Source organism: Leptodactylus fuscus, chromosome 9, assembly GCF_031893055.1.
Source record: "Leptodactylus fuscus isolate aLepFus1 chromosome 9, aLepFus1.hap2, whole genome shotgun sequence".
Taxonomy (NCBI): domain Eukaryota; kingdom Metazoa; phylum Chordata; class Amphibia; order Anura; family Leptodactylidae; genus Leptodactylus; species Leptodactylus fuscus.
The window spans coordinates 41,382,075-41,399,629 of NC_134273.1; the positions used below are offsets into that span (position 1 = coordinate 41,382,075).

The following is a 17,555-nucleotide window of genomic DNA, read 5'->3' on the forward strand; positions in this document are numbered from 1 at the left end:
TTCATCTAAGAGACATTCCCCTGAAGACTTATCTTGTGTCCACTGTATGACGCGTGGTCAATACACCCACGCTTGCATCCCCACTTTGTGGACATATCCAACCAAAGCTATGGATTCAAGAAATCAAAAACATTAGACAATTGAAATCCACTATGACAAAATTATAGCGCTCTCACTTTATTTCAAGTACATGGGTAGATGAGTTGGATAGGGACTGCCAGCTGGTCTTGGGGTCCTCTCCCCCCTTTTTTTCTTCTCTTCGGTTTTCTGCTCTTCTCTTTTTCTTACCACTTCTTTTTTATTTCCTTGACTTAATTATAGTCCCATGCACAGTTAATTCCCTATGGCATCGATTTTCCAGGTACTCTCTATTAGCTCACTATCAAAATTGCTGTACACAATACATGTGTAATAATGCCATCGATCAAGAGCAGCCCATATGCTAGCAGCTCAGAATAACTCAGAGACAGCAGGGGCCTTACACATCCAATTTTCCTGGCAGTGCCCACTGGAACATATACAGGCTTTATCATCTGTTCCATAATACGTTACAAGCTCAGAAAACTCTATGGTTGTAAATATGAGCAAAATCCATGTCATCGGTTTGCAAACAAATTGTTCTTCATTAAACTTTGCATTACATTATCTGGAACCTTTGTAAACTATTCTTTGCCAACCAAATGCATAGAACAGATGTTCTGGCATCAGTACGAACATCGTATTTGGCTCATATTTATTTTGACCCTGCTTATATAACATCCTCTGCTGCTTTCGCAAACATATTCTGGAGCACTTTCCCTTTTCCATGCCCTTGTTGATCTTGATGGACATATGTCTTTTTTTCAACCGTACTATGTTAGGGGGCATTCACACGGAGTAACGCCGGGCGTGTATCACAGCCGTACACGCCGGCGTTACGGTAGACTGCCGAACACTTCCCATTCACTTCAATGGGAGCACTCGTAACAGCGTCGTTTACGAGCGCTCCCATTGAAGTGAATGGGAAGTGTTCGGCAGTCTGCCGTAACGCCGGCGTGTACGGCTGTGATACACGCCCGGCGTTACTCCGTGTGAATGCCCCCTTAGTATATCTCTAGAGTTTGGGGGGAAAAAACAACAAAAATATGGAGAGCACATACAAACTCCTTGCAGAAGTCACTCTTGGTGGGATTCAATACTAGGACTGCAAGGAAACAGTTCTAACCACTTAGCCACCATGTTTCAGGTTTCATTTACTAGGTTTACCATTTTCTATTAAATGTTCCACTTAGGATAGATCACTGTCTCAGATCTGTCCAATACCCAAACCCCAAACCAATTAGCTGTTCTAGGCAGGATTTGGAACCTTTACAGGAAAAAAGGTCCTGTCCAAAGTAACAGTGTCCATTCAGACGACTAGGGGCAGAGCAGCCTTACTCAGGGACTGCTACTACAGGATCGACCTCTTCACGCGTCGTCTTCCGGTGCTGGGGGTCAAACTTCTAGAGTCGACTGCGCATGCCCACAGGTCACAAGAAAATGGCCGCTTATTTACTGTGTAAACAGTCATTTTTCTTGTGGCTGTGGGCATGCGCCGTCGGCTCTGCCCGAGGCCTAGAAGTAAGACCCCCAGCGCCGGAAGAAGACGCGTGAAGAGGCCGATCCTGAAGAAAATGGAGGCGGCGCTGGAGAGTTCTTTCGCAGCATTGGGGATGCCACCTGTGCTATTTGAGCGCTGGGGACCGCCCCCAGTGCTGCAAGAGAACTCATTTGCATACCGACGAAAACCAGAATTTCTATGGAACGGTGACGCAGAGAAGACCTCTAAAGGTGGGAGAAGAATAGCCTTTCTTAAGCCTATTCCTACGTGTGACCGACAAAAAATTTGATTTTAATGGTAGAATCCCTTTAAGGCTGATCCCACTTATTACAGAAAAGCTGCATTTTTGCAGATTACAAATTTTGCTGCCGTTTGTTTTTATAGCCAAGAGTGGCTGCAAAAGATATGGGGAATCTAAAGCAAGTACTTATCATTCTCCCTTCTTAAATCTACTCCTGGCTTTGACTCAAATAAATTACAGCAAAAACTGCAACAAAAAACACGGCTTTTCTGCATCTTGTGGCCTCAGCCTAATAAATGAGATGCTTCCTGTGACTGTTAGGATTCTGTGGTAAGCTGTATGTGCCTAGTGACCACTCAATGTCTAATATACATAAATATTCATTAGGATTCTATGTTAATTGCATTTACATATTATATAAATGAATGCAGATGGTGACAAATCAGATCTACATGGAGCCCCTTGCCCAGCATGCCCACATCCCACTGAAGTAATTTCATATATAAGCCACTTGCAGCTCCAGATGGGATACGTTTCCAATACAACTCTCCAAACTGAGAAGTAGCTGTGAGGTGAGTGAGTGTCAGGTATCTTAAGATGCATCTGGAGATCATATTGTTTGGCGCCTGCATATGCTTTATCATAAAGAGAACATTACTGGATTCTGGTTGGATTCCAGTACAAGTATCCATGTACTTGAAGACATATACCAGTGGTATCACACGCTATTGATACCAGACCCTGGCCTACCCTCCACTAGATTGCTTCTGATGAAGGTCGTATGACCGAAACGTTAAATCATTTGATCTAGTCTTTCTGTATGCCGATTTGCTCCATGTCCATCGCATAGCAATTGTTAAAAAATTTTTTTGCTTCTTCAATAAATTATTGCACCTTCTCTAAACAAGTGTGTGCAGCGACATTTTTCTAGCTTTGCTGTTGGAGCTGAAGGACCCTATTTCTGCTAGCACCACACTGTACTATAACTCTGAGTGTGCGGTACCATTGTTTTTCTAACACAATAATGGAGTCTGCCAACCCCTCCATACCTGTCATACCAAAAAACATGGATCGGAGGGAAGAAAAGAAGAATGAGGGTGGCAGGTGCTGTTTCTGATCATAACCAGCTTGGTGTCAGAACCAGCCAGGAGGCTCAAGGTTCAGCACATAAAGGACCCATGCAGGCAGTAACTTACAGACACCCTGGAAACCCGACACACTGAACCTACATAGGTCAGCTTGTCAAAAAGCCTCCAGGTGACAGAAGCTGGTCCAGTGGATTGTGAGTGTGTGCAGGCTGCTCCTATTCAAGTCCAGTCCAGCAGAATGTGGTGCAAATGGCCGCTACCAGTTTTATTAGAACTTGTGCAGGCAGAACAAAAAAGCATACAAAAATAAAATCTTAGCCGTCCGGCTTCTACTTTTAACAGGTTTCCTAATTATGAGAGCTGGGCCTTCTGCACAGCTCCCAAAACACAGCAGGTTAACTCACAGTTGGTTTCCCAGAAGCAGAGAGAGCCATATACCTGTGGGCATTCTGCCCTATTATACACACTTCAAGAATTAACCCCACGCATCTCAAAACCTGGAGTGGGAGTAGAGACACACCCAATTCTGCTATCTCCAGCAACCAGACGTTTTCTCGGCTTCATTAGATTGTGTATGACAGGAACCTGGGAGAAATGTACACTCCTTCTATGACTTTGCCCCTGGTCCTGTCACATATATATATTTATATATATATATATATATATATATATATATATATATATATATATATTTAAAGCTCTATTCCATTGTTTAGTATTCTATTCTCAACTCAAACAAGGCTGTGTGAATATAGCCTGAGACAGATAAGGGACAAGGAGGACTACTGCTGTACCATAGATAATTCTGAATTTGGATGCCACAAGATTAAAGTATTTTTGCATTCATACACAAACTGTGCAAAAAATGTGAACAGAGCCTTACACACTGGTTCATAATGTAGAGTCTATGGGCCTGCATTACATACTGAAATCTATGTAGAACATTCCTAATATTGTTTGTGTGTATATATGAATATACAGTGTGTAACAGCCATGGTGCCCAGGTTTTCAGCACAGGGAAATAATTGGTGTGTAATACACACACACACACACACACACACACAGTGGGTGAAATAAGTATTGAACTTGTCTCCAATTTTCTAAGTAAATATATTACTAAAGGCTCTATTTACATGGAATTAAATTAAATAGGTTGTTACTGACATCGGGAGAGAATTTCAAGTCAATAGAACCTTTAGTAATATAATGATCTGGTAACGTATTCAATACTTATTTCACCTGCTGTATACGTAGACACACACTAACACTATTGTCTGCATTTTTTGCCTCTTAAGTAATAAGGTTGCAGTAAGATCACCGTTGTCAGAACTATACACTCACCGGCCACTTTATTAGGTACACCTGTCCAACTGCTCGTTAACACTTAATTTCTAATCAGCCAATCACATGGCGGCAACTCAGTGCATTTAGGCATGTAGACATGGTCAAGACAATCTCCTGCAGTTCAAACCGAGCATCAGTATGGGGAAGAAAGGTGATTTGAGTGCCTTTGAACGTGGCATGGTTGTTGGTGCCAGAAGGGCTGGTCTGAGTATTTCAGAAACTGCTGATCTACTGGGATTTTCACGCACAACCATCTCTAGGGTTTACAGAGAATGGTCCGAAAAAGAAAAAACATCCAGTGAGCGGCAGTTCTGTGGGCGGAAATGCGTTGTTGATACCAGAGGTCAGAGGAGAATGGCCAGACTGGTTCGAGCTGATAGAAAGGCAACAGTGACTCAAATAGCCACCCGTTACAACCAAGGTAGCCAGAAGAGCATCTCTGAACGCACAGTACGTTGAACTTTGAGGCAGATGGGCTACAGCAGCAGAAGACCACACCGGGTGCCACTCCTTTCAGCTAAGAACAGGAAACTGAGGCTACAATTTGCACAAGCTCATCGAAATTGGACAATTGAAGATTGGAAAAACGTTGCCTGGTCTGATGAGTCTCGATTTCTGCTGCGACATTCGGATGGTAGGGTCAGAATTTGGCGTCAACAACATGAAAGCATGGATCCATCCTGCCTTGTATCAACGGTTCAGGCTGGTGGTGGTGGTGTCATGGTGTGGGGAATATTTTCTTGGCACTCTTTGGGCCCCTTGGTACCAATTGAGCATCGTTGCAACGCCAAAGCCTACCTGAGTATTGTTGCTGACCATGTCCATCCCTTTATGACCACAATGTACCCAACATCTGATGGCTACTTTCAGCGGGATAATGCGCCATGTCATAAAGCTGGAATCATCTCAGACTGGTTTCTTGAACATGACAATGAGTTCACTGTACTCCAATGGCCTCCACAGTCACCAGATCTCAATCCAATAGAGCATCTTTGGGATGTGGTGGAACGGGAGATTCGCATCATGGATGTGCAGCCGACAAATCTGCGGCAACTGTGTGATGCCATCATGTCAATATGGACCAAAATCTCTGAGGAATGCTTCCAGCACCTTGTTGAATCTATGCCACGAAGAATTGAGGCAGTTCTGAAGGCAAAAGGGGGTCCAACCCGTTACTAGCATGGTGTACCTAATAAAGTGGCCGGTGAGTGTATAATGCCTACATATGGCTTCATGAACAGAGGGAAAAAACACAAATTACATTTTTCATTCCCTTTAAAAATGAGTTTATGCAATGACTTTGAATGAGCATTTTTTTGGCCAGGATATCTTATGAAAAAGTAATTTCCCAATAGAATTAAGATTAAAAAAAAAAAAAAAAAAAAAAAAAAAAGGTCAGATCCATCCGGATGTCCGGCTATCGCTTGATAGTGAAAGATCTAATGTAATTTTGTGAATAATCAATTACATATACAGCACAGTTTTTATGTACGCCCCATTACCATGACCTCTTGGAGCCCTACTGATTGATTTTAACTATCGAGCTGCCACTGCGGTGCGATGAAATACACTGGAGTATATGCAGTCTTCTGGCCGCCAGCTGTCACTCACTATTTAAAATCAATGAATAACAATACAAGAAATCTCTGTGCAGCCCAAGGCTATATCTGCGTCCACATACTGTGTACACTTGTCAAAAGCTTAAAATATACCCGTCATCTCATTTGACATTTCAAGATAAGCTGTTGTATATGTACGAGTATGTATGAGGAGTAAGCTGTACCTATTTCCTCAAACCCAATCACTCATAAGTTACACGTATGGCAATTCATCTGAATGGTGGGTATAGGAAACTACATTTCATCTGTGATAGCCTGCAAGTCAAATTTCTTCATGCTACAACTGCTTTAAAACTAAAAAGGGGTGAACAGGAATTACAGTTTTCTGCCTTAGGCCACCAACGGTCATGTCCGTGGAGGATTTCCACCGGAACAATCCTTCAGGTGCCCCTGGATTGGGCAGGGGTGGGAGACACTGGAGAACTGGGGAAGGGCAAGTATGTATAACAGATATGCACACTATCTGGCCCTGTCAGTCATAGCAAGGTGGTAGCTCTTTGGTAGCTGATCAATGGTGACATCTTCATTAACATATCAGGAAAAAGCCAAAATATCATCGAGAGAGACACCGATTGGAAACAAAATAGAAGTGTTTTACTTGCATGTACCCCGACTATCCAGCTGTGTGCAATATGGACTAGTGACAGACTCTCTTTAAAAAAAAGAGGCAAGCACAACAAGACTCCCAAAAAACTGGAGTTTTCATTGTTTTAGTTTAAAGAAGAAGCATGGCACAAATGCAGAGACTGTGAGATAACTTACTGATATTGGCTAGTTGTGCAGATAGAGAGGAAACAGGTTCTTGGGCAGCCATAGCGGTTGTCCCTAGGTCGATAAGTGATGGCGATGCGGCCGCTGTGTTGGTTGGGGTCTAAGATAAAAAGAAGAGCGGTTAGTTAAGAGTTGGTCTCGGAATAGAATATATGCCATATCCATCAGAAAACCTGCAATATAGAATAACATAGTGGATCAGTACATGGCAGTTACGTGAATACATGGCATATGGATTATAATGATAGTAAAGCTAGGTAACAATAGGTTCACACTAGCGCCTGAGTCTCTCTGTCTCAGATTTCGCTTAAGGCTCCATTCACACAGGGCATGGGATGGCGTATTTTGACCTGAATTGGACCAAAATACGCATGCCATGACTGTCGCAGCTTCTGACAGTCGCGGCTTCCCGCTCAGGAGTAGGCTCAAATGAATGGGCCTAGCCCGGAGGGTGCTGCTGCGAGGCGGACGTCCCGGCAAAATCAGCCACAGAATCCGCCTGAAGAAAGGGCAGCTCGCTTTTTTTTTCCGTGAGCAGTATGTAAAAAAGGAAGCTAGCGGTCTGCATAGACCTCTATTGTGTTGGGGAAGATTCTGACGGTGATTCAACGCCAAAATCCGCCCCCTCTTGCCCCGTGTGAACAAGTCCTAAAAAGAGCGGAAACTAGGGGAAAACCCGGTGGATCCCATAATAGTCCATGGGGTCTGCGAGCTTCCGCCTGTAACTGCTTTTAAGAGGATTAGGTTTCCATCTTTCAGGTCCCAATGTGGACCCAAAGGACAGAAACCCAAACACCAGTGTGAACCTATCGTAAGATACATAAACTGGTGTCTGCAGGTAACAGAGCAGTACAAATCCTAAGATAACAAACCTACAAAAACATAACGTAGATATACACCGTACATACACACGACAGAGAACACCTACATGGTGGCACAAGACCACACATAAATTACAGGTGTTATATACCATGCTGTATCCCCAGGGACTGCATCAATGGAATAGTAATATGTCTGCACAACAAATACACTTGTAGAAATACCCTATTACTGTGCAGCCGCATGGCAAGGTCAGCTATGAAAGAATCTTTCCAGCAGAGATAATGTTTCATTTTAGAAGGATTACAAGAATGGACCGCGCTCACCACAGGCGTCGGCTAAACCACAAGCAGCAACCTCCATAGGACAAACACATAAATTAGATTCATGAAGCCGCTAATAACCGAAAAAACAAATTACTGGTTGCAATACAAAATCTCAGGCGTCATGCATTACCCACGTTCCCAGCAGTATTCAGCTCTCCTCCTCATATTGTCTTTGAACAGAGGCAAATAAAGAAGAAGTTTAGGTATGTAAATATTAAACCACAAAGGATTGGCGGATTATTCTGACCTAGGAAAAATGGCATTCAAGTAATTGGTTTAGCGTGCAATAACCAACCATAATACATATCAGAGCTCCGAGAGGTGATACCGCAAACACTAGAGCAGCCTGCAGGGAATACAAAGTATACTGTACTTTATTAAGCTTTATTCTTAATAAACCAGGATGACAGAATTGTAGCCCCGGCAGGTCTACACTATCCTGGCACAATGAAAGATTTTATGGGCTAAGTCACAAGCTGCAGCATTTGGTTCCTTCGTACTATCACAGATATTATGCACTACAGAAATGTGTATATAAAAGGGATCATTTTAGAATAGTGGAATTTGATGCTAAACGTCCCAGAAATAGCTGGGACAAAGGGGCAGAAATAAGCAATGCGCCTCATTTGGCAGGAAAAGGCATAACAGGCAGTAAATAGGCTCATAGAAACTCTATAAACCCATACGCTGCTGGAGCCAAGCAAAGACAGTACCAACCAACAGGGGGCATCACTAATTTCAATAATTTCAGCAATCCATGGGTAACTTAGCACAGGGACAACTCCAGTAAAAATTTCCACCAGGTCACTGTAACAAGTTTTCTTACAGTGTAAACAGTTTCTATGTGTCAATAGTGCAAGCAAATATAAAAACCCTTGTAGACACAAATACCCTTCTCTCCACTTATCAGGACCCTTTGCTCCTTATGCCTGCTTCCTATACTGCTCACTCACTCTGAATTCACTGCTAAGTCTACAGAGAGGAGAGGGGGGAGGAAGTCTATGGAGAGGAGAAGGGGAATAGTCTACTGCTGGAATTAAACCGCAGCACAGAGACATGGTTGCAGCTTGTAGTGATCGCTGTGCCTTCCCCCCCTCCCACCCAGGGCTGGATACACAGCTATATTGATGTATAATGTTCTCTATGCTGCTGCTATTTCTGAGATTGCGCTACAAAGCGATATAAAAATAAAAAACTTGAGAGTCTTAAGTAGTTGATATCTTTTTTTAATGGCTAACTCATAATAATGACAGATTACAATGTTTCAAAGCTCTTGGCTTCTTCTTCTTCAGGTATATCTAAAAACTATTTCAGAAGGATGCATATTTATGTACAGAGGGACACATAGGAATAGGAATTATCAGTGTACAGTGTATGGATACGTTCACACAACTGATTTTAATGCAGATTCCATCATGTATTCTGCACCAATATCAGTGTATACCATGTCCCAATGTTTTCAATGGGGATGTGTACTGTAGCTCACCAGCATCACAAAAGAAAAATGAAAACTGATACGTATTTTATTTTCCTGAAACCTGTGTGAAGGCAGCCACAAGCCCCCCTACATATGGCTAAGCAGCATAAGGACCTACTACAAAGGATCCCATTGGAAATGCATGTCAGATTGTTCTGATGTGTATCTGAAATTGTGTGACTATGCCCTACAAGAGATATCATAGCAATTATTCTCTGCTCACTAGCTCAGAGACGGAGCCTGCAGAGGGGAAAACTGGTGAAAAATGACATATTTTAGTCATCTATCAGCTACAAGTAGTGTTACTCCACATGTACACACAACAGGTTATTCTCAAAGGTCAACTGCATAATACTGCAAATGCATTTTTCTGTTTTGTGTTATTTCATGTTGTGCTACCCATTCGTAGACATTTCTGCTAGATGCATAAGGACCAACACAGCGGTTTAGCTCCATTCTCATGTGAGACGTGCACTTCCATCTGAACACAACAGTTACCTTGTGGATTGGCACGTAGACCTAATGCAACTAAAAAGCACTACACAAACACCTAAAGCAAAGTACTTATAGAGCTACTAAACTGTTCACGTAGATTGTGTGAAGTTGGATGCTGTTACTGTAGAGTCAAGAGGCTACAAGACTAGAGGCATCCCTTGTGGCAAGAGCTGTCTGCACGACACATGGCGGCTGTCATAATGACAGCGTTGTGAAGAGAGACCAATGCAGAACGCTAGACAAAGCAGCTGGCAACAGGCTTAAAGATGCTAACCAAGGGTGTGTGATGAAAACTGTAGGAGGTGGGGTAAATATGGGGGGGGGGAGGCCTTAGTGAGACAACTGGAAAAGGGGTCCTATGACTTCCCACTGAGCAAGGGTAGAGGGGTGGTCCTGATGTAATCACTAGTGAAAATGGACAGCGATGACCATTGGAGGGCTGTATGTAGTGTCTATTCGTGAGGTGGACATCTATTAACTGGGGGAGATGGTGGACAGAGGTGGATATAATTACAGATAAGGAGAAGTTGGTTTACTTTAGTAACGGAAGATAAAGTCATGCATGTAGTTTTGTGAGCCAAAGTCAAGAAAATATCCAACAGGAATTATCATATTATTCCTTCCCTTATAATCTATATTTTTCAACCCAATCACAAGTTTGCTTTTTTGTGCAGGTTTTGTGTCTATGAAAACCCCCTAAACTACTACAATGCACTGATAGAAGAGACACAAATATCAATAATGTAGTTATTATCTCTTTTTTTCTCTTAATGTAGATTGTGAGCCCCATATAGGGATCGCAATGTACATTTTTTATCTGATCAGTATGGCTTTGAAGAATGTGAGGAAATCCACGCAAACACGGGGAGAACATACAAACTCCTTGCAGATGTTTTTCCTGGCAGGATTCGAACCAAGGACTCCATCGCTGCAAGACTGCAGTGCTAACCACTGAGCCACCGTGTTGCCACCGTAGTTATCTCTGAACTCACTTTCACTCTGCTGCAAACAGTCTATGCTCTGTATGCTAACAAAGCACCTAGGAGTCCAATGTGCTGCTTCTCTGAGCCTTGGGGGTGGATTACAATATGGAGTCGGGACTGTTTACTAGCTTACTGCTAGTGAGTAAGGTGAGTAAGCGAGTTCACAGATATTAAATACATAACTAGAATCTGTGTATGATCAGACCATGAATATACAATTATCTATATGAAAGCAGATGAGACAAGTATAGTATATGCTGCACAAGTATAACAGCCGGCATAGGAGTCCTGGGGGTGCATTACAATACAGAGCTTGGACTGTTTGCTAGCTTACTGCTAGTGAGTAAGGTGAGTAAGCGAGTTCACAGATATTAAATACATAACTAGAATCTGTGTATGATCAGACCATGAATATACAATTATCTATATGAAAGCAGATGAGACAAGTATAGTATATGCTGCACAAGTATAACAGCCGGCATAGGAGTCCTGGGGGTGCATTACAATACAGAGCTTGGACTGTTTGCTAGCTTACTGCTAGTGAGTAAGTTCACAAATAATAAAAACATCACTAGAATCGGTATATGATCAGACCATGAATATATAATAATATATATGAAAGCAGATGAGACAAGTACAGTATGTGCTGCACAAGTATAACAGCGGGCATAGGAGTCCTGGGGGTGCATTACAATACAGAGCTTGGACTGTTTGCTAGCTTACTGCTAGTGAATAAGTGAGTTCACAAATAATAAAAACATCACTAGAATCGGTATATGATCAGACCATGAATATATAATAATATATATGAAAGCAGATGAGACAAGTACAGTATGTGCTGCACAAGTATAACAGCGGGCATAGGAGTACTGGGGGTGCATTACAATACAGAGCTTGGACTGTTTGCTAGATTACTGCTAGTGAATAAGTGAGTTCATAGATAATTATTACATCATTAGAATCTGTGTATGATCAGACCATGAATATACAATTATCTATATAAAAGCAGATGAGACTAGTACAGTATGTGCTGCACAAGTATAATAACGGGCATAGGAGTCCTGGGGGTGCATTACAATGCAGAGCATGGACTGTTTGCTAGCTTACTGCTAGTGAATAAGTGAGTTCACAGATAATTATTACATAACTAGAATCTGTGTGTGATCAGACCATGAAGATACAATTATCTATATAAAAGCAGATGAGACTAGTACAGTATGTGCTGCTCAAATAATTATATTGGCGGGCAGGGGGTGAATGACATTAAAATCTAATATATTCATAGATAAAGAGATTTTAATGAGATTGTTCCATTTTTTTCCCAGACAGAACAGCAACTCATTTAGCTATGCTCTGACTCCCTACATCCTGTACGAGAAGCCGAGACGAGTACATATAAAAAGTAGATAACCCGTATTGCGACTGGAACTGCAGTAACTGAGAAGATAATCATTCACACAATAGAAAGTGGATGCATGTTGGGACAAAAAAAAAAAAAAAATGAAATTCACAGCCTTGTAACGTTCCGATATAGATGAAACATCTGATTCACATTTTCATGTGTAGACGGCATCAAATGAGGGCCACACATTCAATAGAGATAGATGGCAATGAACTCTCGACCTCATGTGGAAATGAAAGCCATTAATAGTATAGCATCAGATACCTGAGCTCCATTGTCATATAGAGCTTGTAAAGGACATGTCCAACTTACACTACATTCACATATGGGCTTTGTTTTCCAACGGACCAGTAGAAGGGAAAAACTGACCCTGAAAATAATGGACACAGATGGAAGCCCGAGAGACCCCATTGACTTTAATGAGGTCCAAGGACTGTTTTTTTTTTTTATTTGCTTGTTTTTTTAAATGGTCAATTATTTTTTGAGACAACATAGTCTTATTTCATAGAACAAGTGATTCTGGACCAAAATGTAATGCGCTTTCATTATAAATTAGGTTGTCTTCTGCCTCAAAAACCTCTCTAAATTTCCTGTCTCTATGTGTCTCCCTTCTAGCTAATTTGTGGTTCACTCCTTTGTTACTAAGGAAATCCTGTCCATATATATTAATTAGAAGCACGATGTCTTGAGGAGGTGGTTCTGTTCTGTCTCTAGCCAGTGAATGCATGGGATGGGAAATGGGAGGGGTTGGTTGCCTCACAGTCTGCACACATGTCTGAAAACTGTTGCTCTATACAAAGGACTGAATATTCTGCAAATCTCACATCTTACAACGTAAGAAAAGTCTTCAATATACTTGTTTCTATGTATGGTTGCAGGTGTGACTATAGATGGGATATCACTCACAGACAGCAAGCAGCTTTACTTACTGTGTTCATATATATTTTTTCTTGTGTCTTAGCTGCTTGGCTTCGTGTATTTGTAATCTGTGTTCCTTAATATTCTATATTATGGTCAATTGGGCTTTTCTCAGCTATCTATTTGCTATTATATAGTTGCTCCTGGCAGAGATACGTATGAAAAAAACAGTAGTATCAGTGATAGCTATAGGAGGGGGCAGACTACTTTTATTGTACATGTCCGCAGCCAGAGCAATAAATGTAAACAGTGTTTCAGTTATAATGTGATTATTAGCAGCAGAAATACAGATAGGACACCATGTATGAAGGCTTATATAGCCCGGGACCGGGATTCCCAGCAAGACTCTATACAGGTTTGTACTTTTCATGCTCAGGTACCATTTAGCTGAAATTTCTGAAACCAAACGTCAACGAGAATGACCAATGTTCAATTTGTTTATTTCGGTTCCAACCGAACATTTCCAAAGCTAAACTGCTATTATTATACATGGGGGACTCGTCATATCCCAGAGTTTAACGGTCGGAGTTCCCGGGGAGGTAATCAGATGTAATCCATGTTACTCACTTCTCCTGCTATCATAGATGTAGGCAACGCAACGTCGCATGACCCACATGACCGCTGAGGCCCAATCGTAGGCCTCGGCAGTGACGTGACATGGTGCATGGATCTAGGTGTCACAACACCATGCGGCGCTGAGGCCCAATCATAAGCCTTGGCGGTCCCTGATGTCAGTCAGAAGTGCTGAAGACAGCTGAAAGTCACGTGGGAGCCCAAAATCGATGAGTAACTCTGTTTTTTCATGTTTGATCACCACCCTGGGGCACTGGCGCCCAAAGACAGTATAAAAGCACTTTCGGTTCGACTGTGTTTGGCCTAAATGAAATGAATGAATGAATGAAAAGGGGGCACAGTTTAAAAGGGGTGTGACCTTAATAGCTGCCATTAACCCGTAATTGAGGTATTTTTGCTGCTTCGCTGATGACAGACTACGAAAACAAGGGAGAGCATTGCATGTAGTGGCCGTGTTAAGAGGCACCTTTATGCTAAGACTAGCTTTGCCAGGCAAACTACTGTACAATGTGACACGATACATTTGATATTTCAAGGTATTTTTTCTCTAGTCATTCTGGATAATCATGTAAGAAATACTTGCCTGGTTTTCTGCAGCTCTACCAGTCTGACCAGCAAATATTCTCTCGAACCTGAAAGCCAACAGAATTTCATATTTATGTAAAAATGGTCTTCAAATTACTAAAAATCTAGCGTATACTTTGCATAGTGAGAATAAAAGTTCCAAATGATAATAAAAAAAAACCATTTCAATTATACACAGACAACAGGTAACAGCATAGGAGAAGAAATACAATAATAAACTGCAAAAAATGAGAATTTGCACTTGTGTCTCAAACATGAGATAGAAAACAAAACAAAATACACAATTGTTTTAAGTGTTTTAAGGCGTTATACCAAAATGTAATTGTGTTGAATACATGATGCTGAATAGGAACTGAAAAGCTCTTGAAAACAGATGGGTCTAGAGAGGTCATTTCCAGTTGATTCTAGGCAGCCTCTCTCGGTACAGGGATGTAGCCGCTTGCCTTAGAGAAAGCAACACATTCACTTTGGGAGAACAGGAGGTGACTTTGGACAGACCAAGTTAAAATCTGCGAAATTCAGATTAGAATTTCTCCAACTAATGAATTTTGCTTGCGGTCTAGAAAATTCAACATGTGCTCCTGTTACACAGTAGAGACATATACTAGGCTTTGGCTGTGTTCACTGTCAAACAAAGCTGAGAAGGCAGGGCAACATGAATGGACAGGAGACCACCAAGTAAAATGCAGGGATTTCTGGAATCAAAGAGCAGAGTACATACAACAAAATGGTAAATTTCTCACAAATCTGTCTCTGTAGCTTAAAGAAGACCTTTCATGTCATCGGGGCACGTGCAGTGTAATACACTGCTGGAAAGCCGGTGCGCTGAATTCCCGTTCTGTGCCCCTGCTGAAGAGCTATCAGTGCCGTAACTGTAGCTCTTCAGTGTCAGTGTCACTGTCTAACAGTCAGTCAGGAACACCCCTCCTCACAGTAGCGTCTGCTGGGCTGTACTGTGAGGATGGTGGGGGGGCTTCCTTACCACCCAGCCATGACGCTAAGCGGTGAGGAATGCCCCCCCAGTCTTTGTCTAAGGACAAGTACCATGAGGAGTAGGGGAGCCGTTCCTCAGCGTCATCACTGGGCGGTAAGGAATGGCCCCCCTCTCACAGTACGGCACAATAGACGCTACTGTAGATTCAGCGCACTGTCGGCTTTCTAGCGGTGTATTACACCGAATGTGCCCAAGGACTTGAAAGGCCCTCTTTAAAGGGGACCTTTCACCACTTGCACCAACTCACACACTTTACATTCTCTAATTCTGACTAAGGGGGGTGGTCCTAGTCTCCCTGCTACTGCCCACCAAACAGCAGAGAACATAACTGGGCTGAAATTAACAGCAGGCATTGCTCCGGAACTGTAGGGGATATAGAAACAGTTTCAGCTGCTCCAGAATCAATGGAGTGGCCCTATTGCAATACAAAAAGAATTAGATGGGAAGGTCCGCTTTAAATTTCAATATCACAACATGAAATTTATCTCACAGGGAGACTGATAAAGAAAAATAATCATTATTGTCTTTTCTAGTAATTAATTACCAATATATTGTAATATGTATACTGCTAATTCCTGTATTCTTCACAGTTTCACGTATGACTTTGTCATATGAACAAGAATGTTCAACTATGACCGTTACTTGGAACAGCGAGCCCAGAAATACTGTTTTAGATAAAGGAATCAAAATAATTTGATAGGGGCTGCCTTAAAGGGAGACTGGCCCAGTAAATTATAGGTTAGCGTTAACTATAAGCCACACGTATAATTATCAGAGGGACGTTGCTTGTAAGAAGATGCTCTGATGACTGGTTGCCAGAAATTTGGCTTAAGAACCCCTGTTTTGGGACATTTTCCAGACTTCTCTGTCATATCAGTGTTCTTTGCAGCTACTTTATTCAAACTTTATTGGTGCTGGTAGTCAAGGGATTAGCATAATGCTAGTAGAAGGTAACTGATGACTATACATTACAGTATATCCATGTATTTGGATCAAATGTGCAATGCACATTAAAAAATATGTTTAAAAAAAAAAAAAAATCAGGACAGATCACAAACACACAAAAAAAAATCACAATAAAAAAAAGCATAAACTTCACCCTTGTACAAAGACAGCGTACACCATAATTTTTATTTCTTCAAGGTATAAGTCTAAAAATTCTAACTTTTTTGTAAAGTGTAAAGTGAAAATTATGTATAGAAAACAAATAAAAAAAAGAAAGAATCTGGCCAAGGTCATGCAAATACGTTGGCTACAAAAAGATGTTGCTAGTCCACCATGAAACAAATGTATGCTAAAAATGGATAAAATGCGCCTGGTCCTGAAGTTCAAAACGACTCTGGACCTGAACCTGTTAATCATTACTGTCTTAATACTAATCCCAGAACCATCAGAAAGAGAAGAAGAGTTGAACAATCCGTATTTACCTCTCATAGCGAAGGAAAACATTGTTAAGGTTGTCATTTACAATAAGAAGCTCCTCTGTGAGTTGCTCATGGGTCACTCGAGGTATAAGCTCCAGAACTCTCTGCTGCATGGATCGGCATGTACGGTTCAATTCCTGGGAAGAAAACAAGCAATCATCAAGTCAGTGAAAGTGACAGCACTCAATGAGTCACAGCACCGGGGATCTTATGAAATAGTTTATCCTGCTATTAGGCAGGACACAACGTCACAAAAATATCAAGTGGCAGTGGTCGGACCTCAATGTTACAGGGCAGCTTAGCCACATAAAAAATCTCTCCTGAGATTCCCACTAAACTACGTTTTCTTCTACTGTGAAAAATTGTTAAAAAAGCTTCTCGGCCATTTTCTTAGCGTTAACTGTTTCTGTGGAAGCAAATATGTCCACTGCAGTCAGCTTCACCCACGCCACTTTGTTAGAGTAGGCAAAATGAGGACTGTGGAGTCGGGACAAATTTTGGGCGAAGTCTGAGTTGGAAAAAAGTTACCGGCTTCAAAATAAAATGAACTATTTTAATTATATAATTAATTAGATACATAGCTTGTTGCATATTGATGCAAGGTTCACACTAGCGTTGTGGTCTTCAATGTTTGGGTCCTCTGCCAGACGGCTACAACAGCGGTTGCACACAGACTTCATGGTCAATCAGGTCCGCCATTTTCAAACTGAAAACGGTGCAGAGAAAAATCCTCTAGGCAGGACTTTTCTCTCTGACAATTTTAGGATGTTTCTGCATTGGACACTCGGCGATTTGGTCACTCAATTGGCAGCTCTGAGCAAAACAATTTTTCACTTGCAGTAATGCACCTATGTCTAGATAACGTGGCCACATACTTGTTATGAAGGCCCCTGGTGGTGGTCTTTTAATTCCCTCTT

General features: G+C 41.7%; 1 protein-coding gene across 1 annotated transcript in view; it reads right to left on the reverse strand.

Annotated features, from left to right (window-relative positions):
- TOM1 (target of myb1 membrane trafficking protein) overlaps positions 1 to 17,555 on the reverse strand; it is a 70,699-nt gene that overhangs the window by 23,075 nt on the left and 30,069 nt on the right. The window contains exons 8-10 of the mRNA XM_075286843.1: positions 16,642 to 16,775; positions 14,219 to 14,267; positions 6,634 to 6,742 (exon numbers count right to left, since the gene is read on the reverse strand). Coding sequence (XP_075142944.1) covers positions 6,634 to 6,742; positions 14,219 to 14,267; positions 16,642 to 16,775 — 292 coding nt within the window. The remainder of the gene's footprint in view (positions 1 to 6,633; positions 6,743 to 14,218; positions 14,268 to 16,641; positions 16,776 to 17,555) is intronic.